Source organism: Sus scrofa, chromosome 6 (genome assembly GCF_054392235.1).
Source record: "Sus scrofa isolate SSC_HxYL_T2T_F1_AM1 chromosome 6, Sscrofa_HxYL_maternal_Yorkshire_Landrace_v2.0, whole genome shotgun sequence".
Classification (NCBI taxonomy): Eukaryota; Metazoa; Chordata; class Mammalia; order Artiodactyla; family Suidae; genus Sus; species Sus scrofa.
In genome coordinates this window covers 39,323,237-39,349,303 of record NC_139388.1, presented here as the reverse complement: position 1 = coordinate 39,349,303, position 26,067 = coordinate 39,323,237, and the positions used below count along the sequence as shown (strand labels likewise).

The 26,067-nt window shown below is 50.4% G+C and overlaps 1 protein-coding gene across 5 annotated transcripts in view; it reads left to right on the top strand.

Annotated features, from left to right (window-relative positions):
• The first annotated feature begins 11,755 nt into the window (after nt 1-11,755).
• GPT2 (glutamic--pyruvic transaminase 2) overlaps nt 11,756-26,067 on the top strand; it is a 44,252-nt gene continuing 29,940 nt past the window's right edge. For 3 of the 5 annotated variants that reach the window (XR_014805957.1, XR_014805958.1, XM_003126995.5), the window contains exons 1-4: nt 11,756-11,858; nt 12,092-12,355; nt 21,167-21,256; nt 23,647-23,755. Coding sequence is in view for 2 of the 5 variants with exons in the window: in XM_003126995.5 (XP_003127043.1) it covers nt 12,113-12,355; nt 21,167-21,256; nt 23,647-23,755 (442 nt within the window). In the remaining 3 variants the exon portion in view is untranslated. Of the gene's footprint in view, nt 12,461-21,119; nt 21,257-23,646; nt 23,756-26,067 lie in introns of all 5 variants that reach the window. The other 2 variants (XM_084960348.1, XR_014805959.1) reach the window with 2 other exon arrangements.

The window sequence follows — 26,067 nt, the reverse complement described above, 5'->3', positions numbered from 1 at the left end:
GAGCCACGACGGGAACTCCATGACGGGAATTCTTGTGTGAAGCCTTGATTAAAAACTCTTGAACAAGGAGCCTTCAGGAGCTCATGGGTTGGTGAACATGAAACCAAGTCCCCCTAAAACTGAGATCCCCTACCGAGTTTATGATTAATCTATCCAAAACTTTATTCCTTTTCTTGTCCCCTCTGACCTTAATCCTGTGCTAACTGAACACTAATCAACCAGTCAGATGACTAAAATTACTGTTGTCGATAACTTTAAGATACAATGCTAAGTACATTAGATACGTTGTTAAATACAATGTCTCAATGATGTACATTAGATACCTTGTAAATTGCTATTACAGATATCATCATCAATGTACAAACTGGGACTGTCTTTCCAGGGTAGGATGAGCCCCCTGCAAACCATGGACCATGTGGCCAGAGAATCGTAAACCAGAGACAACCGGATGACTCTTGAAACTATGATTAAAAAATGTCACAGTATTATACTACAATTTAAACAAAAAAGAAAAAGAAAAGAAAAATGTCACACAAATGTCACAAGGTGATGATTAATCCCAGACTTTTTGTTCTTCCCCTTAAAACAAAACTAAACTAAACAAAACCCTAACTCAAAGACCAAGTTGGAATGGATCTGAGGCTTGTCTCCCCACTCCCTTGCTTTGTACCCTACAATAAATGCTGTACTTTCCTTCACCACAACTCAGTGTCAGTAGATTGCTTTTTCTGTGCATCAGCAGGGGGACCCAAATATGGCTAGGTAACACTTACCTCCATATGCTGGGAGGATGGCATGCCATCCTCCACTTCTTGTGTCACTGCACTCCTTCCCACATCTGCCCTATGTATCTCTTCCATTTGGCTGCTCCTGGGTTGTATCCTTTATAATAAAATTGTAGGTGTTCCTGCTGTGGTGCAGTGGATTAAGGATCCAGCATTGTTTCTGTGACGTGGGTTTGATCTGTGTTGCTGCAGCTGTGGTGTAGGTCACAGCCGCATCTCAGATTCCTGGTCTGGGAACTTCCATATGCCATGGATGTAGCCCAAATATTTTAATTAATTAAATAAAATTGTAATAATAAATATAGCACTTTCCTGGGTTCTGTGAGTCATTCTAGAGAATTACTGAATCTGAGTGAGGTGTTGTGGAATCCCTTGAGTTGGTAGTTGTCTAGGCAGAAGTGTGGCTGGCATCAGAAGTAGGGACAGTCTTGCGGAACTGAGCCTTTGACCTTTGAGATCTTAAGTTCAGGTCTCAGCTCTACCACTTATTAGCTATGTGATCTTGACAAGTAGCCTAATCTCTCTGAACACCCCTTTTCCTATTTGTATGACAGGGATCATAGTAGTAAGTACGTCACAGGGTTGTTCTGAGGCTTGTAGGAAATGATGCAGTAAAGCATTTAGCACAGTATCTGACACATGAAAAATGCTTAATAACTATTAGCTATACTTTTCAAAATAGTGTTATTAATAAAGAATGCTTTGTGTCAGACCACCCTGGTGTGAAATCACAGATAATCTGTGTCTGTTTCCGCAGGCATAAAATAGGAAGCAGATTCCCTTTCTTTAAGAACTAGAATCCAGGAGTTCCCGTCGTGGCTCAGTGGTTAACGAATCCGACTAGGAACGATGAGGTTTCGGGTTCCATCTCTAGCCTTGCCCAGTGGGTTAAGGATCCGGCGTTGCCATGAACAGATGCGGCTTGGATCCCACGTTGCTGTGGCTCTGGTGTAGGCCGGCAGCTACAGCTCCGATTCGACCCCTAGCCTGGGAAACTCCATACATGTGGGAGCAGCCCTAGAAAAGGCAAAAAGACAAAAAAAAAAAAAAAAAAAAAAAAAAAAGAACTAGAATCCAGGGCGTTCCCGCTGTGGCACAGTGGAAACGAATCCAACTAGTATCCTTGAAGATGCAGGTTCAATCCCTGTCCTCACTCAGAGGGTTGGGGATCTGGCGTTGCCTTGAGCTGTGGTGTAGGTCATAAGCCTGGGAACTTCTATATGCTGTGAATGTGGTCCTAAAAAAGCAAAACAAACAAAAAAAAGAACTAGAATCCAGGAGTTTGGGGTTTTAGAGCACTAGTCACCCATCCTCCTTGTCCTGGTGCCTTTACAACAAATGCTGCGTGTTCCTTCACCACACACACACACACACACACACACACACACACACACACACACACACACACACACACACACACACACGAAAGAACTGGAATCCCAAAAGTAAAAGAGTAAATGAGAACAACAAATGACATGGGCTTATGGTATGGTATTTTTTTCTAAGTTCCTAGGTCCTGAATTATTTTGCAACCTTCTCTAGATGAAAGATTCTGTGGCTTCATGAAGAAAATATCTGGGAAAACTCAGCCAGTAAACCAGCTGGAAGTATTGATTTGAGCCATTGCTTAATATTTGGTCTGTTATGGGGCACTGAATAGCTGAAAATCATTGAGTTTGCTGCTAAGGATTCTCTTTATATTAGTCCCTTGCACTCTTTCTGAAATCTTTTTCACATGTCCTCCATGGAGGGAGTAAAGCCAACAACTCGGAGTTCCTTGGTGGCTCAGTGGGTTATGGACCTGGTACTGTCACTGCTGTGGCTCTAGTTACAGCTGTGGCATAGGTTTGATCCCTGGCCCTGGGGACTTCTGCATGCCATGGAAACAGCAAAAAAAAAAAAAAAAAAAAAAAAAAAAAAAAAAGTGAGAGTTCTCATAGTTCCACAAGACCCGAGAGCCAGAAATCAAGGAATGTGGAACAAACACTCTGAATGAAAGAGGTTGTATTCGGTCCTGAAGTTTATACAGTAATTGTCTTTCCCTCCTCTACCCCTTCCTCTCTCTGTTCTCAAAAACCTGGATCTTGGGGAGTTCCCGTCGTGGCTCAGTGGTTAACGAATCTGACTAGGAACTATGAGGTTGCAGGTTCGACCCCTGGCCTTGCTCAGTGGGTTGAGGATTCGGTGTTGCCATGAGCTGTGGTGTAGATTGCAGACACAGCTCGGATCTGGCATTGCTGTGGCTCTGGCATAGGCCAGTGGCTACAGCTCCGATTAGACCCCTGGCCTGGGAACCTCCATATGCCATGGGAGCAGCCCTAGAAAAAGGCAAAAAACACAAACAAACAAAAAACCTGGATTTTACTGAGTCAGCTGCTAAGACCACAAGGTGTCCACCTCTTTTTTAAAATACTATCAGTGCAATACTGAACTGCAAATACTGCTTTTGTGAAATGTCTTTATTCAGTTTCTACCTCCATGAATTACCCTTATGTCAAGTGTGCAGTTGCCTGTGTCCAGCCTGGCTTTGCATCGCAAGTTTATCTTTAACCCACTTTGCACGTCATTTGAAAGCTTACCAGTACATGTGCCCTGGCTATCAGATCACCTCAACTAATATTTGCTTGTTAGAGAGGCAATAATTTGCCCCAAGGAGACTTGGAGCAGATGGGATCTCAATGAAACCCCCTAAATTTCCCCAAAAAAACTGAAGGCTGACTCTTTATTTTTATTTTTTTAGGGCACATGGAAGTTCTTAGGCTAGGGGTTGAATTGGAGCTGCAGCTGCCAGCCTACGCCAGAGCCACAGCAACGCAGGATCCAAGCCGCATCTGTGACCTACACCACAGCTCGCAGCAATGCTGGATCCCTGACCCACTGAGCAGGGATCAAACCCACATCCTTATGAATACCAGTCGGATGTGTTTCCACTGCACCACCATGGGAACTCCAAGGCTGACTTTTTAAAAATGAGATCTGTGGAGTTCTCTTGTGGCATAGCGGGTTGAAGATCTGGCATTGTCACTGCAACAGCTTGGGTTGCTGTTTGTCACAGGTTCCATCGCTGGTTGGATCTTCATGGCCAAAAAAACCTTTTTTTTTTTTTTTTTAAATGAGATCCTTATTTAAAAAGGATTACAGGGAGTTCCCATTGTGGTGTAGGCCGGCAGCTATAGCTCCGATTCAACCCCTAGCTTGGACACTTCTATATGCCATGGGTGCGGCCCTAAAAAGCAAAAAACAAAAAAGGAAAAATAAATGAAAAGGAAAACATGAGGAGCAGGGGTGGGAGCAGACTGGTATTTGGCAAGGGGAGAGACAGGGAGAGTGTGAGAGTGCAAGTCCAGGCAAATGCCTTTGCATACCCCGGAAATGGCTCAGTTGCCATCTCTAAAACCGTAAGCATTCTCAGATTTACCCTGCTTTCCTTTTTAAATGTTCTTGCATGGCATAGGAAATCCTTGTTTATAATTTTTATGGTCAAATATAACACAAACTTTACCATTCTGAGCAATTATTTTTTTGCTTTTTAGGGCTGTGGCTGCGGTGTACACCGGCGGCTATGGCTCCAATTTGACCCCTAGCCTGGGAACCTCCATATGCTGAGGGAGCGGCCCAAGAACTGGCAAAAATACAAACAAAACAAAACAAAACAAAAAAAAAAAAGGACATCTACACTTTTGTGCAACCATCACCACCATCCATCTCCAGAACTCTCTCATCCTCCCAAACTGAAACTCTGGACACCACCCCCACCCCCACCCCCACTTTTTTCCAATGGCTGAGCCCACAGCATATGGAAGTTCCCCTGGCCAGGTAGAGAATCCAAGCTGCAGCTTTGAACTACACCACAGCTGCAGCATTGATGGATTCTTTTTTTTTTTTTTTTTTCTTTTTTTGTCTTTTTTTGCCATTTCTTGGGCCATTCCCGCGGCATATGGAGGTTCCCAGGCTAGGGGTCGAATTGGAGCTGTAGCCGACATCCTATGCCAGAGCCACAGCAATGCTGGATCCGAGCCACATCTGCAACTTATACCACAGCTCACAGCAATGCCGGATCCTTAACCCACTGAGCAAGGCCAGGGATCAAACCCGCAACCCCATGATTCCTAGTCGGATTCGCTAACCACTGAGCCACGATGGAAACTCCAACAATGCCGGATTCTTTTCCCACTGTGTGGGCAGGTATTGAGCCCACACTGGTGCCACCAGAGCTGGCTAGTCTAGGTACTTCCTGTATACACAAATTCACACAGTGTTTGTCCTTTGGGGCCTGCATAATGAGTCTTTGTCCTTTTCACATAGCATAGTGTCTTTAAGAATCATCTACTTAGCAGTGTGTGTCTGAATTTCCTTCCTTTTAAAGGTTGAATGATATTTCATTATATTTTGTTTATCCACATTCTGGATATCCATTCATCTGACATTTGGGTCGTTTCTTGGCTGTTGGGAGTAATGCTGCTTTAAACACTGGTGTACAAATATATCTGTTCAAGTCCCTGCCTGCCTTTAATTCCTTTGTGTATGTACCCAGAAGAGGAATTGCTGGATCATATAGTAATTCTATATTTATTTATTTATTTATGTATTTATTTTTAAGTTTTATTGGAGTGTAGTTGATTTACAATATTATGTTAGTTTCAGATGTACAGCAAAGTGACTCAGTGATGCGTATATATACATACATTCCTCTTCAGATTATTTTCCCACACATATGTATATGTACAGCATATGGAAGTTCCCGGGCTAGGGGTCTAATTGAAGCTGTAGCCACCAGCCTATGTCACATAGTTGACTTTTTAGGGGCACACCCATGGCATATGGACATTCCCAGGCTAGGGGTCGAATTGGAGCCCTAGCTGTCAGCCTATGCCACAGCTATAGCAACGCCAGATCCAAGCCAAGTCTGTAACCTACACCTCAGCTCATGGCAACGCCAGATCCTTAACCCACTGAGCAAGACCATGGATCCAACCCCATCCTCATAGATACTAGTTGGGTTCATTATCACTGAACATGCCGATAATAGGAACTCTGTTGCCTCCCATATGTTTGTTTTTGTTTTGTTTTTTTGCCTTTTCTAGGGCCACTCCCGCAGCATATGGAGGTTCCCAGGCTAGGGGTCTAATTGAAGCTGTAGCCACTAGCCTATGCCACAACCACAGCAATGCAGGATCCGAGCCAAGTCTTTGACCTACACTACAGCTCACGTCAATGCCGGATCCTTAACCCACTGAACGAGGCCAGGGATCGAACCCACAACCTCATGGTTCCTAGTCGGATTCGTTAACCACTGAGCCACGATGGGAACTCCCTTTTTTGGGTTTTTTTTTTTTTTTGTATGTTTGTTTGTTTTTGCTTTTTAGACCTCAGCATACAGAAGTTCCCAGGCTAAGGGTCGAATCAGAGCTATAGCTACAGCCACAGCCACACAGGATCCGAGCCAGGTTTGCCACCTACACCACAGCTCATGGCAACACTGGATCCTTAACCTACTGAGCAAGGCCAGGGATCAACCTGCGTCCTCATGGATGCTAGTAAGATTTGTTAACCGCTGAACCATGATGGGAACTCCGTCCCATGTGTATTTTTAAAACTTATTTTTATTTATAAACTTTTTTCATGTCAACTAATTAGCATTTACCACAACCATGTACTAGATGCTTCAGTTTTTTATTTGCATTTTTAACATTATTTTTTAAATTTATCATCATTTTTAAAAACACTGTTAAAACCTTAAGCAAAAAGAACACTTGGTCATCAATGATCCTACCACTTAAAGATAATCACTGTTAACAATGGAATGTTTATCCTTTCAGACTTTCTCATCTAATCAAATATCCATAAAGAAAATAACATTTAAAAATCTCATTTTAATCCTCTCAGCAATCCTCTGAAGCAGATACCATTGTCACCTCACTGACAGGTAAGGAAACCAAGGCTCAGTGGGCAGAGGCTGCCGCTGTGACTGGGGGAGTCAGCTGTACTGGAGTGGGGGCGGCTGAACTGTCTTCAAGTTCTCAGAAGAGCCAGTAACTCAGAAATCAGGTAGCAATGCAGATAGTTCTGCAGATGAGGAGCTTAAGGCCCAAGAAGAGATAGCAGTGGCTCAAGGTCACACATCAGATAAGTGACAAGTTTGGAACCATAATTCGGAACTCCCTGATCCCAGCTTTTCCCACCACCATGAAAGTGCCCAGTCTGGCCCTGCACCTGTGGTTCTCAAATTTTAGTGCATATCAGGATCCTGATTAAAGGAAAATCCCTGGGCAAAACTCTTGGGAGTTTCAGGACCAGTGAGTCTGGAACAAGTCTTCGAATCTGCTTTTTTTTTTTTTTTTTTTTTTGGCCACTCCAAGGCATTTGGAGTTCCCATGTCAAGGATCAGATCTGAACCACATCTGCAACCTATGCAACTATGCATAGGTTCCTTTAATCCACTGTTAAGGGCTGGGGATCGAACCTGTATCCTGGCAGATGGAGAGATGCCTCTGATCCTGTTCCACCACAGCAGAACTCCTAGGATCTGCATTTTACTATTTATTTACTTATTTAGTCTTTTGTCTTTTTAGGGTCGCACCCGTGGCATATGGAGGTTCCCAGGCTCGGGGTCTAATCAGAGCTATAGCCGCCAGCCTACACCACAGCCACAGAAATGCCAGATCCGAGCTGCGTCTTCGACCTACACCACAGCTCACAGCAATGCTGGATCCTTAACCCACTGAGTGAGGCCAGGGATCCACCGGGAAACCTCATGGTTCCTAGTTGGATTCGTTTCCACTGTGCCAAGACAGGAACTCCAGATCTTCATTTTACGCAAACACTCTGGGAACCACTTTACAATCACTTCTCTAGACCATTAGCCAAGGCATTTGGTTAGTGAGAACACTAGCCGGCTTCCCAAGAGTTCTTGGAAGCAAAGGACTAATAATTACCTTTGAGTCACCTGAGCACCCACCCTGAACATGATTTCATATCTGGGAGGTCACCTCCCTTGCAGCCTCCAAGTGCCCATCTGCTCTTCTGGGAATAGAATGCTTTCTGTGAATGTCTCTCATGGTCCTTGCTGAGCGGAACAGCCCTCCTTGACCCCAAGGACTGGCTGTGCTGCACTCCTGGGGGCTCCCTTACCACGCTTACTATGCACTGCTCATCTTTTGCTGGGCTGCAAACACCTTGAGAGCATGGACTTAAGAGAATCAGCTTCCTTGTGCGTTTGACAAAAGATTACTGAGAACCCTGTGTGCCAAGTATTATGCCAGGTTCTGGGGAGGCAGAACAGCCTGTCCATTTCCCGTCACCCACACCCTAGTCCAGGCCAACGCTGTACTTTATTTGTGCCACAGTTCACATTCTCCCGCACCCTCCATTACCCCCCTTTCAATTCGTCCTCCACAGAGTAGAATTTTAAACATAAACATGATTATGTCACGCTCCTGTTGTTTTTTTTTTTTTAAGCCTTCCAGGTTCTTCTACTTGTTCTTAGATGAAAATCAAAATTCTTACGTTCAGGGCCTGGCCTGCCTGGCCTGTCCTACCACAGCTCACCTCTGACCCCTGTTTTCTAACCCTGCCCCTCCCTCTCTGTCTGACCTGCAGTCACTCTAGCCTTCTTGGAGCTCATCAGACCTCTCAGCCTCCAGGGATCCCTGGTCTGAGATGCCATGTGCCTCACTGCTGACCCTGAGATGGAGGGTGAGGGGCAAGATGGAAATCAGGAACCCGCTCCTGTATGAGGAAGTGGGAGGAAGCAGGATCAGACAGAGAAAGAAAAACCACGATGAAGTCTTGCCAAAGCTTCATGGGGAAGCCTGGAGCAAATACTGTTCTATTGCGTCCCATGGGCTTCTAGAGTTAGGGTGTGATGGCACCTCCGGCAGGGCAGTTCTGTGCAGGTGCTGTGCAAGGCTATCTGCTGACTGCAGCCCTTGGTTGAAGGCAAGGTCTCCCTTGACAGGTGAGGGCACATCTCTGGGTCTGCCACACCTGCCAGCCCTGCTATCCCTATCATCCTGCCAGGCTGCCAGGCTGCCCAGCAACTCCAGCTCAGTGGCCACTTCCTCCGGGAAAACTTTGCTCAGACCTTTGGGCTATATGTGCTCATAAAACTCAGCAGTTATCACAGTTTATAATCACATGTTTGTGTGTGCAATTATCTAATCAATGTCTGCCTTCCCTAAGAAACTATATGTTCTATGTAGGCTCACTATGAAACCAGAGCTCAGCTTTGCAAATTATAAAGTATGTTTCAAAGGAAAGCAAGGGTGCTTTCTTCTCATGCAATCATGAGGTTGGCAAAGGACATATTTGGGACTCTGCTTGTTTTTTTTCAATGATGACGTGGGAGCCCATGTAGACAGGCTGATTGCTGGGCGTTTTTGTTTTTCTCGGTTGTGCAAATGGATTTGTGTTCACCTCTCTAAGTTTGCCCTTACTTCTCCCAGCCCACTGTCCCTTTTGATCAGGGGTGGAGACAGCAGGAAGTACACCCACCCTTGGGTGAACAGTGAAGAGACTGTGTTTACATCATGCAGGTCAAGGTTAAGTGTGTTTTGGAGGTGGAGAGGAGGGTGCAGGTGTGTCTCTCCCCAACTGGGCAGAGTGGGTGAGAATCTGACATCGAAGGCCACGGAGAAGAAGCTAAGTTCCCCGGGGAAAATCTTTTACCTGGAGTCTGAATGCCTATCCATTGAGACAGAGACTGGGAAGGAGCTAGTGTAGACGCAAGTGCTGGAGATAGAACCAGTGATGAGAAGTCCAAATAACTTTCCATGGCCCTCAGCAGGCCAAGCCAGTTTGCTAACATAGGTATACTCAGGGAGATCTTTGGTTTCGGTTGCTCTCCCCATCCCCCTTTTCCCTTAAATGGTAATCAATGTATTTCATCAAAGTATATGACATCCCTTTGATGAGGATGAACAAGAGCGACCCATGGCACTAGGTTCTGAACACTTGGCTTTTTTTTTTTTCCTGCCTTTTGTCTTTTCAGGACCACACCCATGGCATATGGAGGTTCCCAGGCTAGGGGTCTAATCGGAGCTGTAGCTGCCAGCCTATGCCAGAGCCACAGCAACGCCAGATCTGAGCCAGGTCTATGACCTACACCACAGCTCAGAGCAACGCCAGATCCTTAACCCATTGAGCGAGGCCAGGGATCGACCCCACAACCTCAAGATTCCTAGTGGGATTGTTTCTGCTGTGCCAAAACGGGAACTCCCAAAGACTTGGCTTTTATAGTTACCTCACTGAACTTCCCCTGTGGTTTCATGAGGTAGGTGTGTCACCCCATTTCACAGATGAGGAAAGGAGGCTTGCAAAAGCTCAAAGTCAGCCAAGTGGTAAGTGGCTATATGCACTTACATTCAAATCCAGATTTTCTAGTAGTACCTTCTCCCTTACACTGCTGTGTGTGTGTGTGTGTGTGTGTTTAATTTATTTTGTCTTTTTGGAGCCGCACCCGTGGCATATGGAGGTTCCCAGGCTAGGGGTCCAGTTGGAGCTGTAGCTGTTGGCCTACACCAGAGCCATAACAATGCCAGATCTGAGCTGCGTCTGCGACCTACACCACAGCTCACAGCAATCCGGATCCTTAACCCACTGAGCAAGGGCAGGGATCAAACTGCAACCTCACGGCTCCTAGTCAGATTTGTTTTCGCTGTGCCACGACAGGAACTCCTACTGCTGTGTGTTTTAAGCCCCCTCTATTTTCACAAATCTAATGTGTGTGTGTGTTGGGGTGAGAGCCTGTTTATCTGCCTAAACCCACCTGGACACAGAATTTCCAAGCCCAGGAGGGATTTCAGAGGTCATCTAATTCAACTTATTTTGCAGATAGAGAATCTAAGGCTCAGAGAGGGGAAGTGACTTCTACATCCTCTCTGTCAGTTTCGGTGTCTCAGAACAGGTGTCTCCATTCCTACTCTTGCCCTGTTCTCACTCTGGATAAGCCAGGATGCCTTTGCCTACAGACACCTCTGCCAAAAAGAATAGCTGCCTTGAGCTGAGCATTTATTTTTCAAAAAATGTTTACCAGTGCTTACTGTGTGCTGAGAACACTTAGAGATTCTCTGAATACACTGAACAAGAAAAACGCCGTCCCTGCCGCCTGGGGCTTACATGGTTAATGGGGGAGTCAGTAAAAAGTGTCTAAATTTTTGACGCTAGAAAGGAAATTAAGGGGTGATATAGGTGGAGTTTCAAATGCAGCTGTCAGGAAAAGCCTGACCACCTGGTATACATCAGCCGCGGGTCTTTTTTTGTTTTTGTTTTTGCAGGGGTCGGCGGAGGGCACATCTCGGTATGCGGAGGTTCTGGGCCGTGGATGAAACCCGAGCCACAGCGCTAACCTAAGCCACGACAGTGACAACGTGGAATCCTTAGCCTGCTGAGCCACAAGGGAACTCCGTGCTAGTCCCTTAATTTTCACCACACCCTTAGAGGCTGTGAACTGATCTCCGTTTTGCCGACAAGGAAACCGACGTTGAGAGAGGTAAGGGTGACAGTCAAGTCCCAAACTCCTAACCCCCACTTCCTACCAGTCCATGTTGAGCGACCACAGCCACCGCCAGGCCCTGGATGATGAAACTTGGGGCGAGGACTGCACCATCTCTCAGCCTGCGTCCTTGCAGGTGTTGGGGGAGGAGGTGAGTGGGGGAATACGTGACGCGCCTCTAGGGAGAAGCTGCAAATAGCTCGAAATTCGCAGAAGGCTGGGAGGACAGCACCACCAGACCCCCTCCCGGATCCCCATCCCCTCAGCCTGACAAAGAGCCCGCCCAGCTCGCAGCAGAGCCAGACCACCGCTCCCGCCTCTGGCTCGGCCACGGATCAGGCCAGCGCGGTGCACTGTGGGATTTGTAGTTTCGTGGCTCTCCACCTCTGCTCCAAAACTAGCCTGGGGAACTACAAGACCCAGGAGCCAGCGGGCAGGCCTGGACTCGCCCGCTGTGGGTGTGAGAGCGCAGGGGGCCGGGCGGTGCGGGTGCTGGGATGCGGCAGCGGGTGCCAGAACCGAGGAGCAGCCCCGGGCGCGCGCTCTAGTCGGACGACGCGAGGGGCGGCCAGGGGCTACAGGCACGTTGCGTGCATGCATTGGGCGCAGCCTTTGCAGAACCCAGTTGTGCAGTGCTTTGGCTCTGTAGCAGCGCGGTGCAGGGTCCCAGTTGCCGGGGGATGGGCACCAGTCTCCGTAGCCAGGCTGGCACCGCTCGCTGAAAGAGCCCTTGGCTGGGCTTGGGGGCGGGCGCCCGCGTGCCCGTCTTGGGCTGTGCGCGAGGTGTTTGTTCTCTTTCCTTTTTTGTGCCAAGGTTTCTCTGGGCGGGCGCGCGATGCAGCGAGCGGCGGCGCTGGTCCGGCGGGGCTGCTGCCCCCGGACCCTCGGTCCCTGGGGCCGTAGTCAGAGCAGCGCGGCCGCCGAGGCCTCGGCAGTGCTCAAGGTGCGGCCGGAACGGAGCCGGCGTGAGCGCATCCTTACCCTCGAGTCCATGAACCCTCAGGTGAAGGCGGTGGAGTATGCGGTGCGGGGACCCATCGTGCTCAAGGCTGGCGAGATCGAGCTCGAGCTGCAGCGGGTGAGCACAGGCGCCGGGGCCCGTGGGGCGGGAGGGCCGGAGGAGGCTGGAAGAGTAGCAGCTGTTCCCTGCTGGGGTCCGCCGGCTAGGCTTCCTCCCACCCGCGTGGCTACCTTCATTCCGCCAACCCTGGCTAAAACAAGAGAATGCCTACCCGCCCCCGCCCTCCCCCTCGACTCCCATCCCTTCGCCCACTGGTGCCGGGCACCTGGCACAAAGTAAGGCCCTCAAACACGGTTCACTTGTTGAACTGAATTCATCCATTATCATTGAGCTGCTCTTGGTGCCAGGCACTGCCTGCTCTGTGGCTGTCCTACCCGCGTGGAACCAAGATCCATTGGGGGATGGGGTAGGTGGGTGAGGACAACAGACAGTAAAGAAAGAAATGAGAATTTCAGAGGTTATGCTGGGTACCAGGGGAGGAAGACTCTGAGGAGACTTGGATTTGCTTCCAAAGCTTTTTCTCTCTCTGTCTGAGACCTTTGGCGTCATTCCGCCAGTAACGATTCCCTGACAAAAGTGGAGGTGTTGAGGCCCGTCTTGCACAGTTCCTTCCCTTAGGCCTCCTCTGAAACCTTGACTGACAGTCATATCTTGTTCTCTATGGACACAGTCACTCCCAATGGGTAGCAGAAGCATGGGGCTTTGGGGCCTGTGTAGGGTGGCCCTGGGACTTCCTCCTGGTGGCCAGCTGGCTGGGATCTTGACTTGCGTTCATAACTGTGTGTAAAGTGACCATACACCCAGTAGTGATTTCTGCCTCCCTGCAACCAGATGGCTGGGGTGGGCGTAAGAGATCCTTGTGTGGGAGAGTTCTAACTGGGGTGGAATTCAAGGGTAATGTAAAAAAAAGTGAACGCTCTTAAGATTTATAAGAACTGATGAAATAGTCACTGAGCTGCTTCCTCAAGATAGTTCTAACCTAGAAAGGGGGAGAGTTCCTTGATCTCACTCTCCTAGGCATCCGAACTAGATGTCGTGGCGGTGAGTTGGTCACTTAATGTCCCTTGAATGCATGGGAGGAAACAGTAGCGGGACCACAACATTTGGCCTCATTAACACACGAACTGTGGGGGCTTGATGAGCTCCTGGCCTGCTGAGACCTCACTGGAACACCCAGTTCTGCTGACTCGATACATTGAGTTGGACAAGTCAGAGTCCAGTGTCTCCTTCAAACTTCTTGCAGGGAGGGCTAAGTTTAAAGCTTGACCCACAGAAGGTTGGCTCAGTTTCTGTGCCTCTCTGACCAGAGGTGGGCCAGAGGCAGAGAAAATAGGATTTTGCCCCTCTGCTCCTTGTTGATATCTGGCAGACTGGAGCTGACCCTTCTTGAGACATCAGTCTCCCTGTTAAAGCTCAGATTAAATTGTGTCCAGTTTATCACTTTACAACTGATTTCTCTGGTTCCAGAGCTGATAGGGATTCCAGGGACTATCTCTGCCTTTTGTTAAATAGCAGCTTGGGTGTGGGCTCCGTGAAGTATGAGGATGATTAGGACAGAAGAGGATACTGTGTTTGCTTTCAGGGAGCTCATTGCCACATTGTTCTCTGGGTCTGAGCCTCTGTTTCCCCAATTCTTTAAAGACTGGTGGAGGTTTTTAGCAGGCCAAGAAAATGTGAGAGCATTCCAGGTGAAAGCAGGGCCATAAGCAAAGACAGAAGGTTGGGAAGTTCTGTGCATTTGGAGAGCAGTGTCTGGGAGAGGGAGATGGTAGGTGAATGAGACGGAAAAGGACAGCTGGAGTCTTGGATGCTGGGCGCCGGATTTGACGGTGCAAAGTTTAGCAATGCAGTGGGGAACCAGGAAGGTTTTCCGAACAAGGTATGGCTCCATGATTGAGGTGGGCAATTTCTTAGTCATTTGGGCTGAAACCCTATGAGTTCTAGGATAGATGCCCCACTGCCCTGTCCTACCCCTAAGCTGAGACCGTCTCTCTGTCCATCTGTGTTCTCTGAAGCTTTCCTTCAAACTCATCCCTTCTCATTCTCTTCTCACTCAGTCTTAATTGCCTGACTCTAGATGCTGGCAGCCACCACCCCCACCCCACCCTCAAGCCAGCATAGCCTCGCTCAAACCTTTCATACTCAAGAGACAGCCTCTCCCTTTTGCTGGCTTAAACAGTGCCCCTTTTGAGAGAGCCATATTTCCCCAGTCTTTTTTTTTTTTTTTTTTTTTTTTTCTCGGTTTGACTTGGCTTTGCACAGCTTCAGTTTTCCTACTCTGTTTTGAACTCTAGTCATCAAAAAACTGAATGGATGAGAGTTCCCTTCGTGGGGCAGTGGAAACAAATCTGACTAGGAACTATGAGGTTGTGAGTTCGATCCCTGGCCTCGCTCAGTGGGTTAAGGATCCATCGAGGCTGTGAGCTGTGGTATAGGTCGCAGAGGCGGCTCAGATCCTGCATTGCTGTGGTTGTGGTGTAGGCCAGGAGCTGTAGCTCCGATTTGACCCCTAGCCTGGGAACCTCCGTGTCCCTAAGGTGCAGCCCTGAAAAGCAAAACAAAACAAAACAAAACTGGACAGATGTTACGTTAAAGGGCCTTATTTGATTAGAGGTGGGGTTGGAGGGGATTTGTAGGGAGTAGAGTGACGTGGGGTGAATCTCCTCTCCCCTCTGGGCTTTGGTTTCTTCAGTCTATAAAAGGAGAGGGGTGGTCTGGGGGGCCTAGGGTTTCCCCCTGCCCTGCCCTTGTGCCTCTTTGTTCATCTGAAGGCCTGAAATCCTGTCACCAGGTGCACTGTAACTAGTCCCGGCTGTTTGGCTGGACACATGGCTGTGGGTTTTGCCCATGAGGTGACTTGTCCCACCTTCTGGCGTTGTGGTAGGAGTGGAGGAGAATGCCCAGGAGAGAGCCTGAAGGAGGAGGGGCGCTGGGCTCAGTGGGTGTGAAAGGGGCCTTTCTCCTCCAGCCTGGTCTGTGTGCTCTCAGGGAGGCCCTGTTTCTCCCTGACAGCAGCCCTGAGGGAAGAACCGCTCAGCTTTTGTAGATTCTGGTGTTTTCCCTGGAAGCAACACTTTAAAAAAGCTGCAGTTAGTAGGAATCTTGAAAAGATCTGTCAGTTCCTCCTCAACTTTTTCCCCCCTTATTTTATAGAGGGGGGGGAGGTTGGCCTCAGCGGAGACAGAGGAATGGCTTCTATTGGTAAAAGTACACACATTTCACGCAAAACATGCAGAAAGGGGAATATTGACTACTATTAACATCAGTGTGTGCTACATCTAAACACAGGTGCAAATGGAGGGTGCTGTAGGACCTGGTATAGTTAGCTGAGAACTAAGATTGGCAACCCTAGAGGTGCCAAGCCCAATGAAACCCCATTAGTCATTTTCTTTGGAGGTTAGACGCTGTTTTATTTTTGGCCATGCCCTGGGCATGCGGACGTTCTTGGGCCAAGGATCAAACCTGAGCCGCAGCAGTGACAACACCAGATCTTTAACCCACTGAGCCACCAGGGAGCTCCTAGGTGCAACTTTATTTTATTTATTTATTCAATTTATTTTTTTAGGGCCACACCTGTGGCATATTGAGGTTCCCAGGCTAGGGGTCTAATCGGAGCCACAGCTCCTGGCCTACACCACAGCCACAGCAATGCGGAATCCGAGCCTCATCTGCAGCCTAGACCTCAGCTCATGGCAATTCCAGACCCTTACCCCACTGAGTAGGGCCAGGGATCAAACCCGCATGCTCACGGATACTAGTCAGGTTCGTTTCCGCTGAGCCACAATGGGAACTTCCTAGGTGCCATTTTATTTTTATTTGTTTTATTTTATTTTTTTGCTTTTTGGGGCCACACCCACAGCCTGTGGAGGTTCCCAGGCTAGGGGTCTAATTGGAGCTACAGCTGCCAGCCTACACCACAGCCACAGCAACGCCAGATCCTTAACCCACCCATGGAGCGAGGCCGGGATCAAACCCGAAACTTCATGGTTCCTAATTGGATTCATTTCCACTGTGCCATGATGGGAACTCCCTTAAATGATATTTTAAAATAAAGAGGAGTTCCCTTTGTGGCTCAGCGGAAAGGAACCCAACTGGGATCCATAAAGATGAGGGTTCGATCCCTGGCCCCACTCAGTGGGTTAAGGATCTGGTGTTGTCCAAGCTGTGGTGTGGGTTGCAGATGCAACTCAGATCTGGTGTTGCTGTGGCTTTGGCATAGGCCTGCAGCCGAAGCTCTGATTCCACCCCCAGCCTGGGAACTTCCATATGCTGCAGGTATGGCCCTAAAAAACTAATTAATTAATTTAATTGAATAAAGAAATTTGAGAGTGCTTGCTGTGGTGCAGTGGGTTCATGATCCAGCTTGTCTTTGTGAAGAAACTGGTTCAATCCCCAGCCTGATGCAGTGGGTTAAGTGAGAATCCAGCGTTGCTGCAGCAGTGGTATAGGTTGAAGCTCTGGTTCAGATTCAGTCCCTGGCCCAGGAACTCCACGTGCTGCAGGTGTGGCCAAAAAAGAAAAAAATAAAATAATTGGAGTTCCCGTCGTGGCGCAGTGGTTAACGAATCCGACTAGGAACTATGAGGTTGCGGGTTCGGTCCCTGCCCTTGCTCAGTGGGTTAACGATCTGGCGTTGCCGTGAGCTGTGGTGTAGGTTGCAGACGCGGCTCGGATCCAGCGTTGCTGTGGCTCTGGCGTAGGCCAGTGGCTACAGCTCCGATTCAACCCCTAGCCTGGGAACCTCCATATGCCGCGGGAGCGGCCCAAGAAATAGCAACAACCACAACAACAAAAAAGACAAAAGACAAAAAAAAAATAAAATAAAATAATTTGTAGTGTAGGCTCTCACTTAGAGGAACACTCCACCCACCCACCCTGCCCAAGTTATCAAGGACCTGCTTTCTGGGCTTTGCCTTATGTGCTATGGTTCAGAGGCCTCAGTTATTCCTCTGCAAAATGGGGCCAATTTATTTCTCCTAAAGACTGGTTGGAGATGTTAGTGGATGATGCTTTGAACAGCTGGAAGCCAATGAGAACTCTTTTTTTTTTTTGCTTTTTACGTGGAAGTTCCCAGGCTAGGGTTCGAATCAGAGCTAGAGCTGCCAGCCTGCACCACGATCACAGCAACTTGAGATTCGAGCCTCGTCTGCAACCTACACCACAGCTCACGGCAACGCCAGATCCTTAACCCACTGAGCGGGACCAGGGATCGAACCCGCAACCTCATGATTCCTAGTCGGATTCATTTCCGCTGGGCCACGATGGGAACTCTGAGAACTCTTTTTTTAAAAAAAAAAAATTTATCACTGCACCTGTTGCTTGGCCAGGGATTGAATCTGAGCCACAGATGCAGCAGCGCCAGATCCTTTAAACCCAGTGTGAAGGACTAGGGATTGAACCCGCTCCTCCTCATCTACCCAAGCTGCTGTAGCTTCTTAACCCATGCTGCCACAGTGGGAACTCCATTCAGAGTCTCTGTTTTTAAGCTAATGAGAGATGCTTGGGACAAAGTGCCAAGGGTTCCTCTTTCTTTGCCTTCCTCCCAAATCTCTCTGGGTCTGGGACTCTGCTCTATGGGGTTTGCTCTCTTCTGCCTGGGCCTTAGCCTTGCTGTCTTGAATTATCCTGTTTGGAGCTCATTCAGTTTTCACCCCTGCTTCTGCCCTGGAAATCTCAGCTTCTACCATTGACCCTTCCACAAACGGCCAGAATTTATTTATTTCTATTTATTTATTTATTTTTTTGTCTTTTGTTGTTGTTGTTGTTGCTATTTCTTGGGCCGCTCCCACGGCATATGGAGGTTCCCAGGCTAGGGGTTGAATCGGAGCTGTAGCCACTGGCCTACGCCAGAGCCACAGCAACGCGGGATCCGAGCCGCGTCTGCAACCTACACCACAGCTCATGGCAACGCCAGATCGTTAACCCACTGAGCAAGGGCAGGGACCGAACCCGCAACCTCATGGTTCCTAGTCGGATTCATTAACCACTGCGCCACGACGGAAACTCCTCATAAGTATTTCTTGAATGAGAGGGAGGTTCTCTGGGGAGTATCTGCCCTACCAAGCCTTCCCACACGTGAAATGATGGGCACCATCCCTACCTCAGGGATGCTGCCTTGCACCTGTTAGAATTGTCCATCGTCCTTGTGCTGGGCCTGTGAGTTGGGAAAAACTTCCTCCTTTTTCCCTGCTAACACCCACTAAAATATGCCATCCCCAGAGCTGGATGCCTGCTCCCTGAGCCCTCCTTAAGCTGAATGGTGGGAAGGGAGCCTCCCCCTTCCCCCCCCCCCCCCCCCGCCCCGTGATGGATATCATCTCAGTGTGCTACAGGGAGGCAGCACTGGGCGGGATATGTGCAGGTGAGATAGACAGGTGGGGCTCCGGGGTGCTGGACATCAGAACTAGGATGCGATGTGCTGACCTGGCAGACTCTGGGGGTGGGGCTGAGGTGCAGTCGCCTTTGGGTATGCTGGCCAGGCCCGGATGAGTCACTGCGGGTAGGAGTCTGCCCCTGGCTCCTTGGTCTTTCACACCCTATAATAGACTTGGAGTGGCCAGATACAGGCGTCTTCTGTATGGTGGCCCTTGGCTGGGAGGCTGGTCCCCTGCCTTTCAGGAGCCCGTTTCCCACACCCAGCTCATCCATCATAGCAACGTGTGTGTGGGGTCTGTGGGCACCCAGACCCAAGAGAAGAGATGCTCAGTGTTCCCAGGCCCCTTGTCAGCAGGCCCTGAATTGGTTGGCAGTGCAGGGGGAGGGCCCGGGAAAGGAACATCCAGGGACCTGTTCCAGGGCATTATTCTCTCCCTGCATTGCACTGGCTCGGGGCCCGAGCACTGAAGACTGGACTGGGCCCACACTGGAAATACCTGAGTTTAGCTGGCCAGGCCTGGGGGGCTGTGGCAGTTCAGCCAGGCTGACAGGGTCTTGTGCCAGGAGCCCAGGCCTGTGCCAAGGGCTGGGTGAGGCCCGCCTCTTTGCACACAGTGGCTTGGGTTGCTCTGCCTGTGGGATGGGCCCCGAGACCACACGCCCCCACAGCCTGTTTCCAGGGTGCCTGCCCTCACCCCTGGCCTGGCCTTGGGCCGTGGGCAGTGCTGTGCCCCTCCTTGCCCTGCCCCCCAACCCCCACCCCAGACCTCTTTCCATATTGCCCAGCCTTGAACTTGGTGAAAGGGTCAGAAGGGAATTAAAAGGCTCTTTCCTCCCTACCCCTGCCTCCTCCCACCCCAGAAATATAGCTTTGGAGACAGGCCCTATTTCTAAAGATCCAGGGTCGTTTCTTTCTTTTTTTTGTTTTTGTTTTTTCTAGGGCCGCACCCACAGCATATGGAGGTTCCCAGGCTAGGGGTCTAATCGGACAGAGCTGTAGCTACTGGCCTATGCCAGAGCCACAGCAACGCTGGATCCTTAACCCACTGAGGGAGGCCAAGGATCGAACCCACAACCTCATGGTTCCTAGTCAGATTCATTAACCACTGTGCCATGACAGAAACTTCCAGGATTGTTTCTGGGGCGCCTTTTTCAACTCCCTGTGTGTCCTGGCTCCCGAAGCAGCTGGAGAATTTTTTTTATACGGGAGGGGCTGAGGGGCAAATGAGGATCAGGAAAACTTGTTTGGCAGCTGCTTTCATCCCTTCAGCGAAATGGTTTTTACTTAAGGTGTCCATTACTGATTTTAAAAAGGGAACTTTTTCTACAGTTGCTTTTATTCATGACTTGTGTGAAATGGAGTAAAGTCAAAACCATTGTACCTTTACAATTTGTATTTCGGGTGCCTTTGGGGAACGGGCAGCTGGAGATGGGAAGGTGGCCGGGCATTCCACCCAGGCTGCCCCTTGGTACTGCCACCCCCTTGCCCCACCCCTTCTTCCACCCCCATGACCCTTACGACCTGGTTCCCGGTCTGGCTTTGTTAGAGGTTGATATTTGTACTCTGCTAAGTACTTTCACACTGTTTGTCTCAGATAATCCTTTCAACTGCCCTGGGAGGTCCTTGAACCTGCTGTTGATTCTGACTCTTACAGAGGCTAATTCGGGGTTTATCAGGGAGCTGTGTGGCGTTCCTCCGTTTCCAGATCCCTACAATTCTGCATCCAAACCCCCATTTTCTCCTTTGCAGCAGCCAGGCTGTCCTGCAGTCACCTCCCCAGTGACGTTGTTGCCAGGGTTTCTGAGTTCCTCCTCTCCTGCGATCTCTGTTCTGTGCTAAACACACCGCTCAGGCAGTGGCCTCAATTTTACTCTTCAGCCAGCCTTTTCATCCCCTCTGCTTTTTTTTTTTTTTTTTTTTTTACTGTGAAAATCAGCTCACATTCTTCATTCTGCAAAGCTGTGGTTGCAAGAGAACAGCCTCTGAGAGGTCCCTGCTGATTGATGTCTTCTGGAGGGGAGGGTGGCTGCAATGTCCCGGGACCATTCACTTAGGGGCTTAGGGGGTGGAGGTGGGGCTGCGCCTGGGGGCAGGGAGCCAGCAGTTGTGGGATCCTCTCCCTGATGTTTTCTGCCTCTGGCCCTTGCCTCCCTCCCACCACATTTGCCCCAGGGTTGGACCTGCAGCTGCCTGGGGGTACTCTGGCAGCCCAGGAAATCTCTTCTAGCCTTTTAGTAAAAGCCTGAATTTCCTTTGAAGCCTTAATTTTCTCATCTGTAAAATGGGATTAATACTATCTCTTCCTTATGGGCGGGAGTGGTTGTGAAGGTCACGTGTGGGACCAGGCATGTCATGAGCTTGGCACTGTGCCCACCACCTGGCAAAGCTCAGAACAGGGCGGGGTGTTAATATCCTGTGGAGCATTGCTTGGCCTCTGGAATCCAGGGTCTGAGAGTCCCTAAGTAACCACCTGTTGCCTTCTTTCTGCTCAGGGTATCAAGAAACCATTCACTGAGGTCATCCGTGCCAACATTGGGGATGCCCACGCCATGGGCCAGCAGCCAATCACCTTCCTCCGACAGGTGAGCTGGCCCTTGGGAACAGACCGACGCCAGTGGGAGGGCAGGGAACCAGCCCACCAAGCCTATTTCCTCTGCTTCCTTGCTTGTCCAGTCCTTTCAGGATCCCACAGGGAGGTGCCACTGAAGTAGCAGCCCCCTCCAGTGCCTGATGTCCCCTGGTTCTCTCCCTTAGTCTCCTCCTCTTCCAGAGCTGCCTGAAATGCCTAGATGCATTTTGAGGTTGCTCCAGTACACAAGGCTCCCCGGGGTGCTCTTCCACGGTACATGGTCCTGGATGCTGAGCTTGGAGCTAGGTTGGTGAGGAAATCGGAGAGTAGGTGGGAGACGTAGAGGCCCAGTGTGCTGTGAGGAGGTGCGTGTGGGTCCAGATGTGGCTTCCCATGTGAGACACCGCGGGTTGGAGTGTTGGTTCTGCTGCTCCCGAGTTGGGTGGCTTTGGGCAGGTGGGGATCACCGGCGCCCTGCCTCGGAGGACTGAAGGGGGCCCTCAGGGAGGTGACGCGGGTGAAGGCCTCCAAGAGGCACGTTTCGCTGTTTGAGTTTGAGCAAGGATGCTGCATGGGCCAAAATTGCGGGATTGGTGGGCTGGAGGCAAAAAGACAAGGTGGGAATGTGCCATAGGGCCTCCTAGATGGAGGCTAGAAACTGGCTTGTGGGGAAAGCTTTTGCCACTTCAGCCCATTTTGTTTTTTTATTATTATTATTATTATTTTTTTTTTTTTGGTCTTTTGCCGTTTTCTAGGGCCGCTCCCTCGGCATATAGAGGTTCCCAGGCTAGGGGTCTAATCGGAGCTGTAACGGCCAGCCTATGTCAGAGCCACAGCAACGCGGGATCTAAGTCGCATCTGTGACCCACACCACAGCTCATGGCAACGCCAGATCCTTAACCCACTGAGCCAGGCCAGGGGTCGAACCCGCAACCTCATGGTTCCTAATCGGATTCATTAACCACTGAGCCACGACGGGAACTCCAACTTCAGCCCATTTTGAAGCAAACTTTGGTCCTTGTGTGGTTCAAATTCACAGACTGAGGCAGGCAGGAGAGCTGAGTGCTGAGAGGGCTTCTGTCCGCCTGTGTCTCCCATTCAAGGGCTGGCACACCGAAGGGGGATCCTGCTCTGCTCTCTGGGCAGAGGGGTATCCGGGGCCCCCGGGGCATCATCCTGCAGCCCCTCAAGGAGTTCACACAGGGTACGGGGTGGGGAAGAACGGAGGCCGGCAATAACTAGAGGCATGTCCGAGGTGCCTCCCTCCCATGGCCACTGCTGCGACCTCGGGAGCATGTGAGCTGCCCGGGAGCATCAGAGGCCCCCAGCTGGACCCATGATGAGGAAATGGATCAGACCATTCAGAGCGGCTCCGCCAGGGAAGTGGAGGCGGGAGGAGGTTAGAGCCCCCTGGTTGTCCTGAAAGGTTGTCTTGGAAGCATGAAGCTTAGGAGAGGAGAGACCTGAAGTGGCCTCCTCCTGCAGAGGTTGCGCACAAGCGCCTGGAGCTCTGGGTATGAACAGGTTCCTCTTGCCCTGGCTGTTTCGGACTGGCTGACATGCTCCCAGATCCATCCCTGCTGCTGGCCAGGCTGGCCCGGCCTCTGCCACCTGGTCAAGCATTTCCTCTAATCTTCACAAGTGCTCCTGGGAGGAGGGCAGGCCAGTCACTGCCCACTGTACAAATGAAGAAAAGCCGGACTCCAAGAAGCCGGTGCCCACTCAAAGTCCCTCAGTTGGTGTCAGAGGCGTGGGCCCCAGCTGTCTCAGTGCTCCTGGCACCGCTCCTAAGCTTCCAGCTTAGACTTGCCGAGTGAGCTGAGGTTTACTGGCACTTGTGCAAACATTTCCTTGCTTAATCCTCTTAATTTGCGAGGTTAGCATGTTTTTCTCTGTTACGGGGATGAAAAAGCTGACCCTGTTTTCAGTTCTGACCAGGTGAAGGGGTGCTGGTGAGGAAGGGGGTGGGGTAGGGCTTAGGCTGTAAGAATGGGTCTCTGCAGTCTTGTCAGCTGGGGTGCACCTGCCTGTCCAGCCCCAGGCCGAACCCCTGCTTCTTGTGGTCTTGAGTATGTGAGCCACTGTCCTTTATGGAGAGGGTGAGGCCAGGGGCTGGGTGGTGGCCTCGTTCTGTTTCTTGGCTCCTCTACTGGTGGCCCCCTCTCTGCCCAAGCCCAGGTCATCATGGACCCTGCCTCTCACCATCTCCCAGAGCAGCCGCTGTCCTCCTCCCCACCTGTCCCCAGGCCCCCACAGGCTGGGGCCCTCGTGGAGAGCCCTGCGGTGGCAGCCTTCCTCAGAGATGTCATCTTCATGCCGTCTCCTGCCTGGCATCCTTTGCGGCCCTCCTGGGGCTCTGGATGGAAGGTGCTGGAAGCCCAGCCCATGCCTCTGTTCTTCCAGGTGATGGCACTCTGTACCTACCCAAACCTGCTGGATAGCCCCAGCTTCCCAGAAGATGCTAAGAAAAGAGCCCGGCGGATCCTACAGGCTTGCGGCGGGAACAGTCTGGGTGAGGCCCCAACTTGCCAGGTCCCAGCGAGTGTGAAAAGAATGTGTGTTTTCTGGGCCCCGAAGGGAGGGTTACCCGTCAAGAGAGTGTATGAATGTGTGGGGGGGTGGCTGATGTGCAGAGTAAATCCAAAAAAAAAAGTGCTTTTTTTTTTTTTTTTTTTTTTTTTTATCTTTTTTGGCTGCATCCATGGCATATGGAAGTACCCCAGGCCATGGATTGAAGCTGAGCCACAGTTGTGGCAATGCTGGATCCTTAACCCACTTTGTCACTCCGAAAATGGTGTTCTTTTCCATGGTCTGTCAGCCTCCTGTTTGCTGAGCTGATGGGGTAAATGCTGTCTTTTGGTGGATTGGAGCAGGCACTTCAGGCACAAGATTTGCAGCTGGCTGGGTTTGGGGTCGCACCTGGGAACCAGCTTTGAAGCAGAGCCAGAGGTCAGCATCTGTGGCCAGAGGGCAGCACTGTGCCCAGCTGGTCTGGCTTCTCACTTCCCTGTGGCCCCAGATCTGAACACACATCCCCGAATCGAATCTTCTGGAAGGTTGTGGTCAGTTGTTGGGGAAGGGACCTGCTGCCCCCTTTTGTGGCTTCCTCGCTCTGACAGTGCTGCCCTCCCTCCTATGTGTTCCCATCACTGGGGGGCCCACGCCCAGCCTCAGCTCCCAGCACCAAAGGGCTCCGTGGACATGGGCCAGAATTTGGGATGAAATCAGATATGAAAACGATTCTCTCCCTTCCCTGCCGAGATGGATTTCTAGCCTCTGGGCCTCTGACTCTTTGTTCTCATCTCATGTTCTTCTTTCTGTTTATTTTTGTCTCATTCTTTGCGCTGTGCCTGCATAGGGAATCCGGCTTCCCTGTCCTGAGGAGAATAGTTGTCCTTAGGGCTTTTTTAGGATGCATGCCTGAATGTTCCAGAACATGGGGCAGGGATTCATGTGGTTCGTTCAGCAAGGGATCAGCCATGGATGGCTTTTCTGTTAACCTCCCTGCCTTTCCCCTCCTCCTTTTCTGCTCTCTCTTTCTCTCTCTCTCTCTTTTTTTTTTTTTTTTTTTTTCTGCTTTTTTAGGGCCTTACCCATGGAATATGGAAGTTCCCAGGCTAGGGGTCAAATCGGAGCTGTAGCTGCCAGCCCCAGCCACAGCAATGCTGGCTCCCCGATCTACTGAGCGAGGCCAGGGATCGAACCCTCATCTTCATGGATACTAGTCAGGTTTGTTTCCACTGCACCACAACAGGAACTCCCTGCTTTGTCTCTTGATGGAGAGCTCTATGCTTACCTTCCTAGCTCTGGTCGCCCTACCAGCACTCTCTGTCCAAGTCTGTGTCCTTCCTGGTGTCCCTCTCAGGAAGGAGCTGGCTGCCCTTTGCTTTCCTTCCTGCTAGCCTGGATGGGGCCGGGGGGAAGCACCTTGGCAAGACCTCAACCACAAGCTGGCAAAGGGCAGCACAATGGCCCAGAAGTCTGGCCTCCAGGCTCCTTTCCTCCTGCACCCCCTGCCCAGCCCAGAGGACAAAGGCGTTTCTCACAGACCCCATGGCCCTGGGCCTGAGACTCCAGGAACCGAAACCCAGAAGTGGGGAGAGGGGGCTTCCCCCTGCATGTCGGGAACGGGGAGGGGATCCTTTTCCATGCACTGAGCCTCATCAACAAGTTTTTGCAATTCTCTGTCAACCAGGGCTGGGGGAATGGGGTTGAGAGGCCATGTCCGTGCAAGTCCTCTCTTGGGGTGTTATAGCAGCAGGGCTGTTGGCCTTTGGGGTTTGGGGGACCTGCAGTGAGTTCTCTCTCGGGAGCTCATGGGGGCAGGTGAGGTAGGTGCTCTCTTTCCTCATCCTTAAACTAGGAGGTACTTTGTACCCACCTCCTGGGCTGGCAGGAAGGTTGACATGTGTGCCCCTTGTCAAGTGTGGCGAAACCCTGCCCCAGAGGCCACTACCGGTTCCTGGCCACTGTATGGGGAGGAGCAGTGTCCTGGCCAAGACCGGGACAATGGGGGGGGGGTGCTCTGTCAACTAAGGCTCGGGCAGCCTGAGTACCTGCCCACCGAAGCAAAGGAGATAGAAAATATCAGTATGCCCAGGGCTACCCTGGCTCCAGGAGGGGTTATTAAATATGTACACAGTTCTTAGGGCTCACCCGGACATGCTTTTATTGTGCCCTTTAAAATTATGTCTTACTGGGGCTTCATTTATTTTTTGTTTGATGAATAATCCAGTTCTCAGGTTGTGTCCTAGATCTTAAGTAGGATGGAGGTGAACCCTGGACACACCTGGGGGAGGTGGGAGACAGGAGACAGGTGCCCTT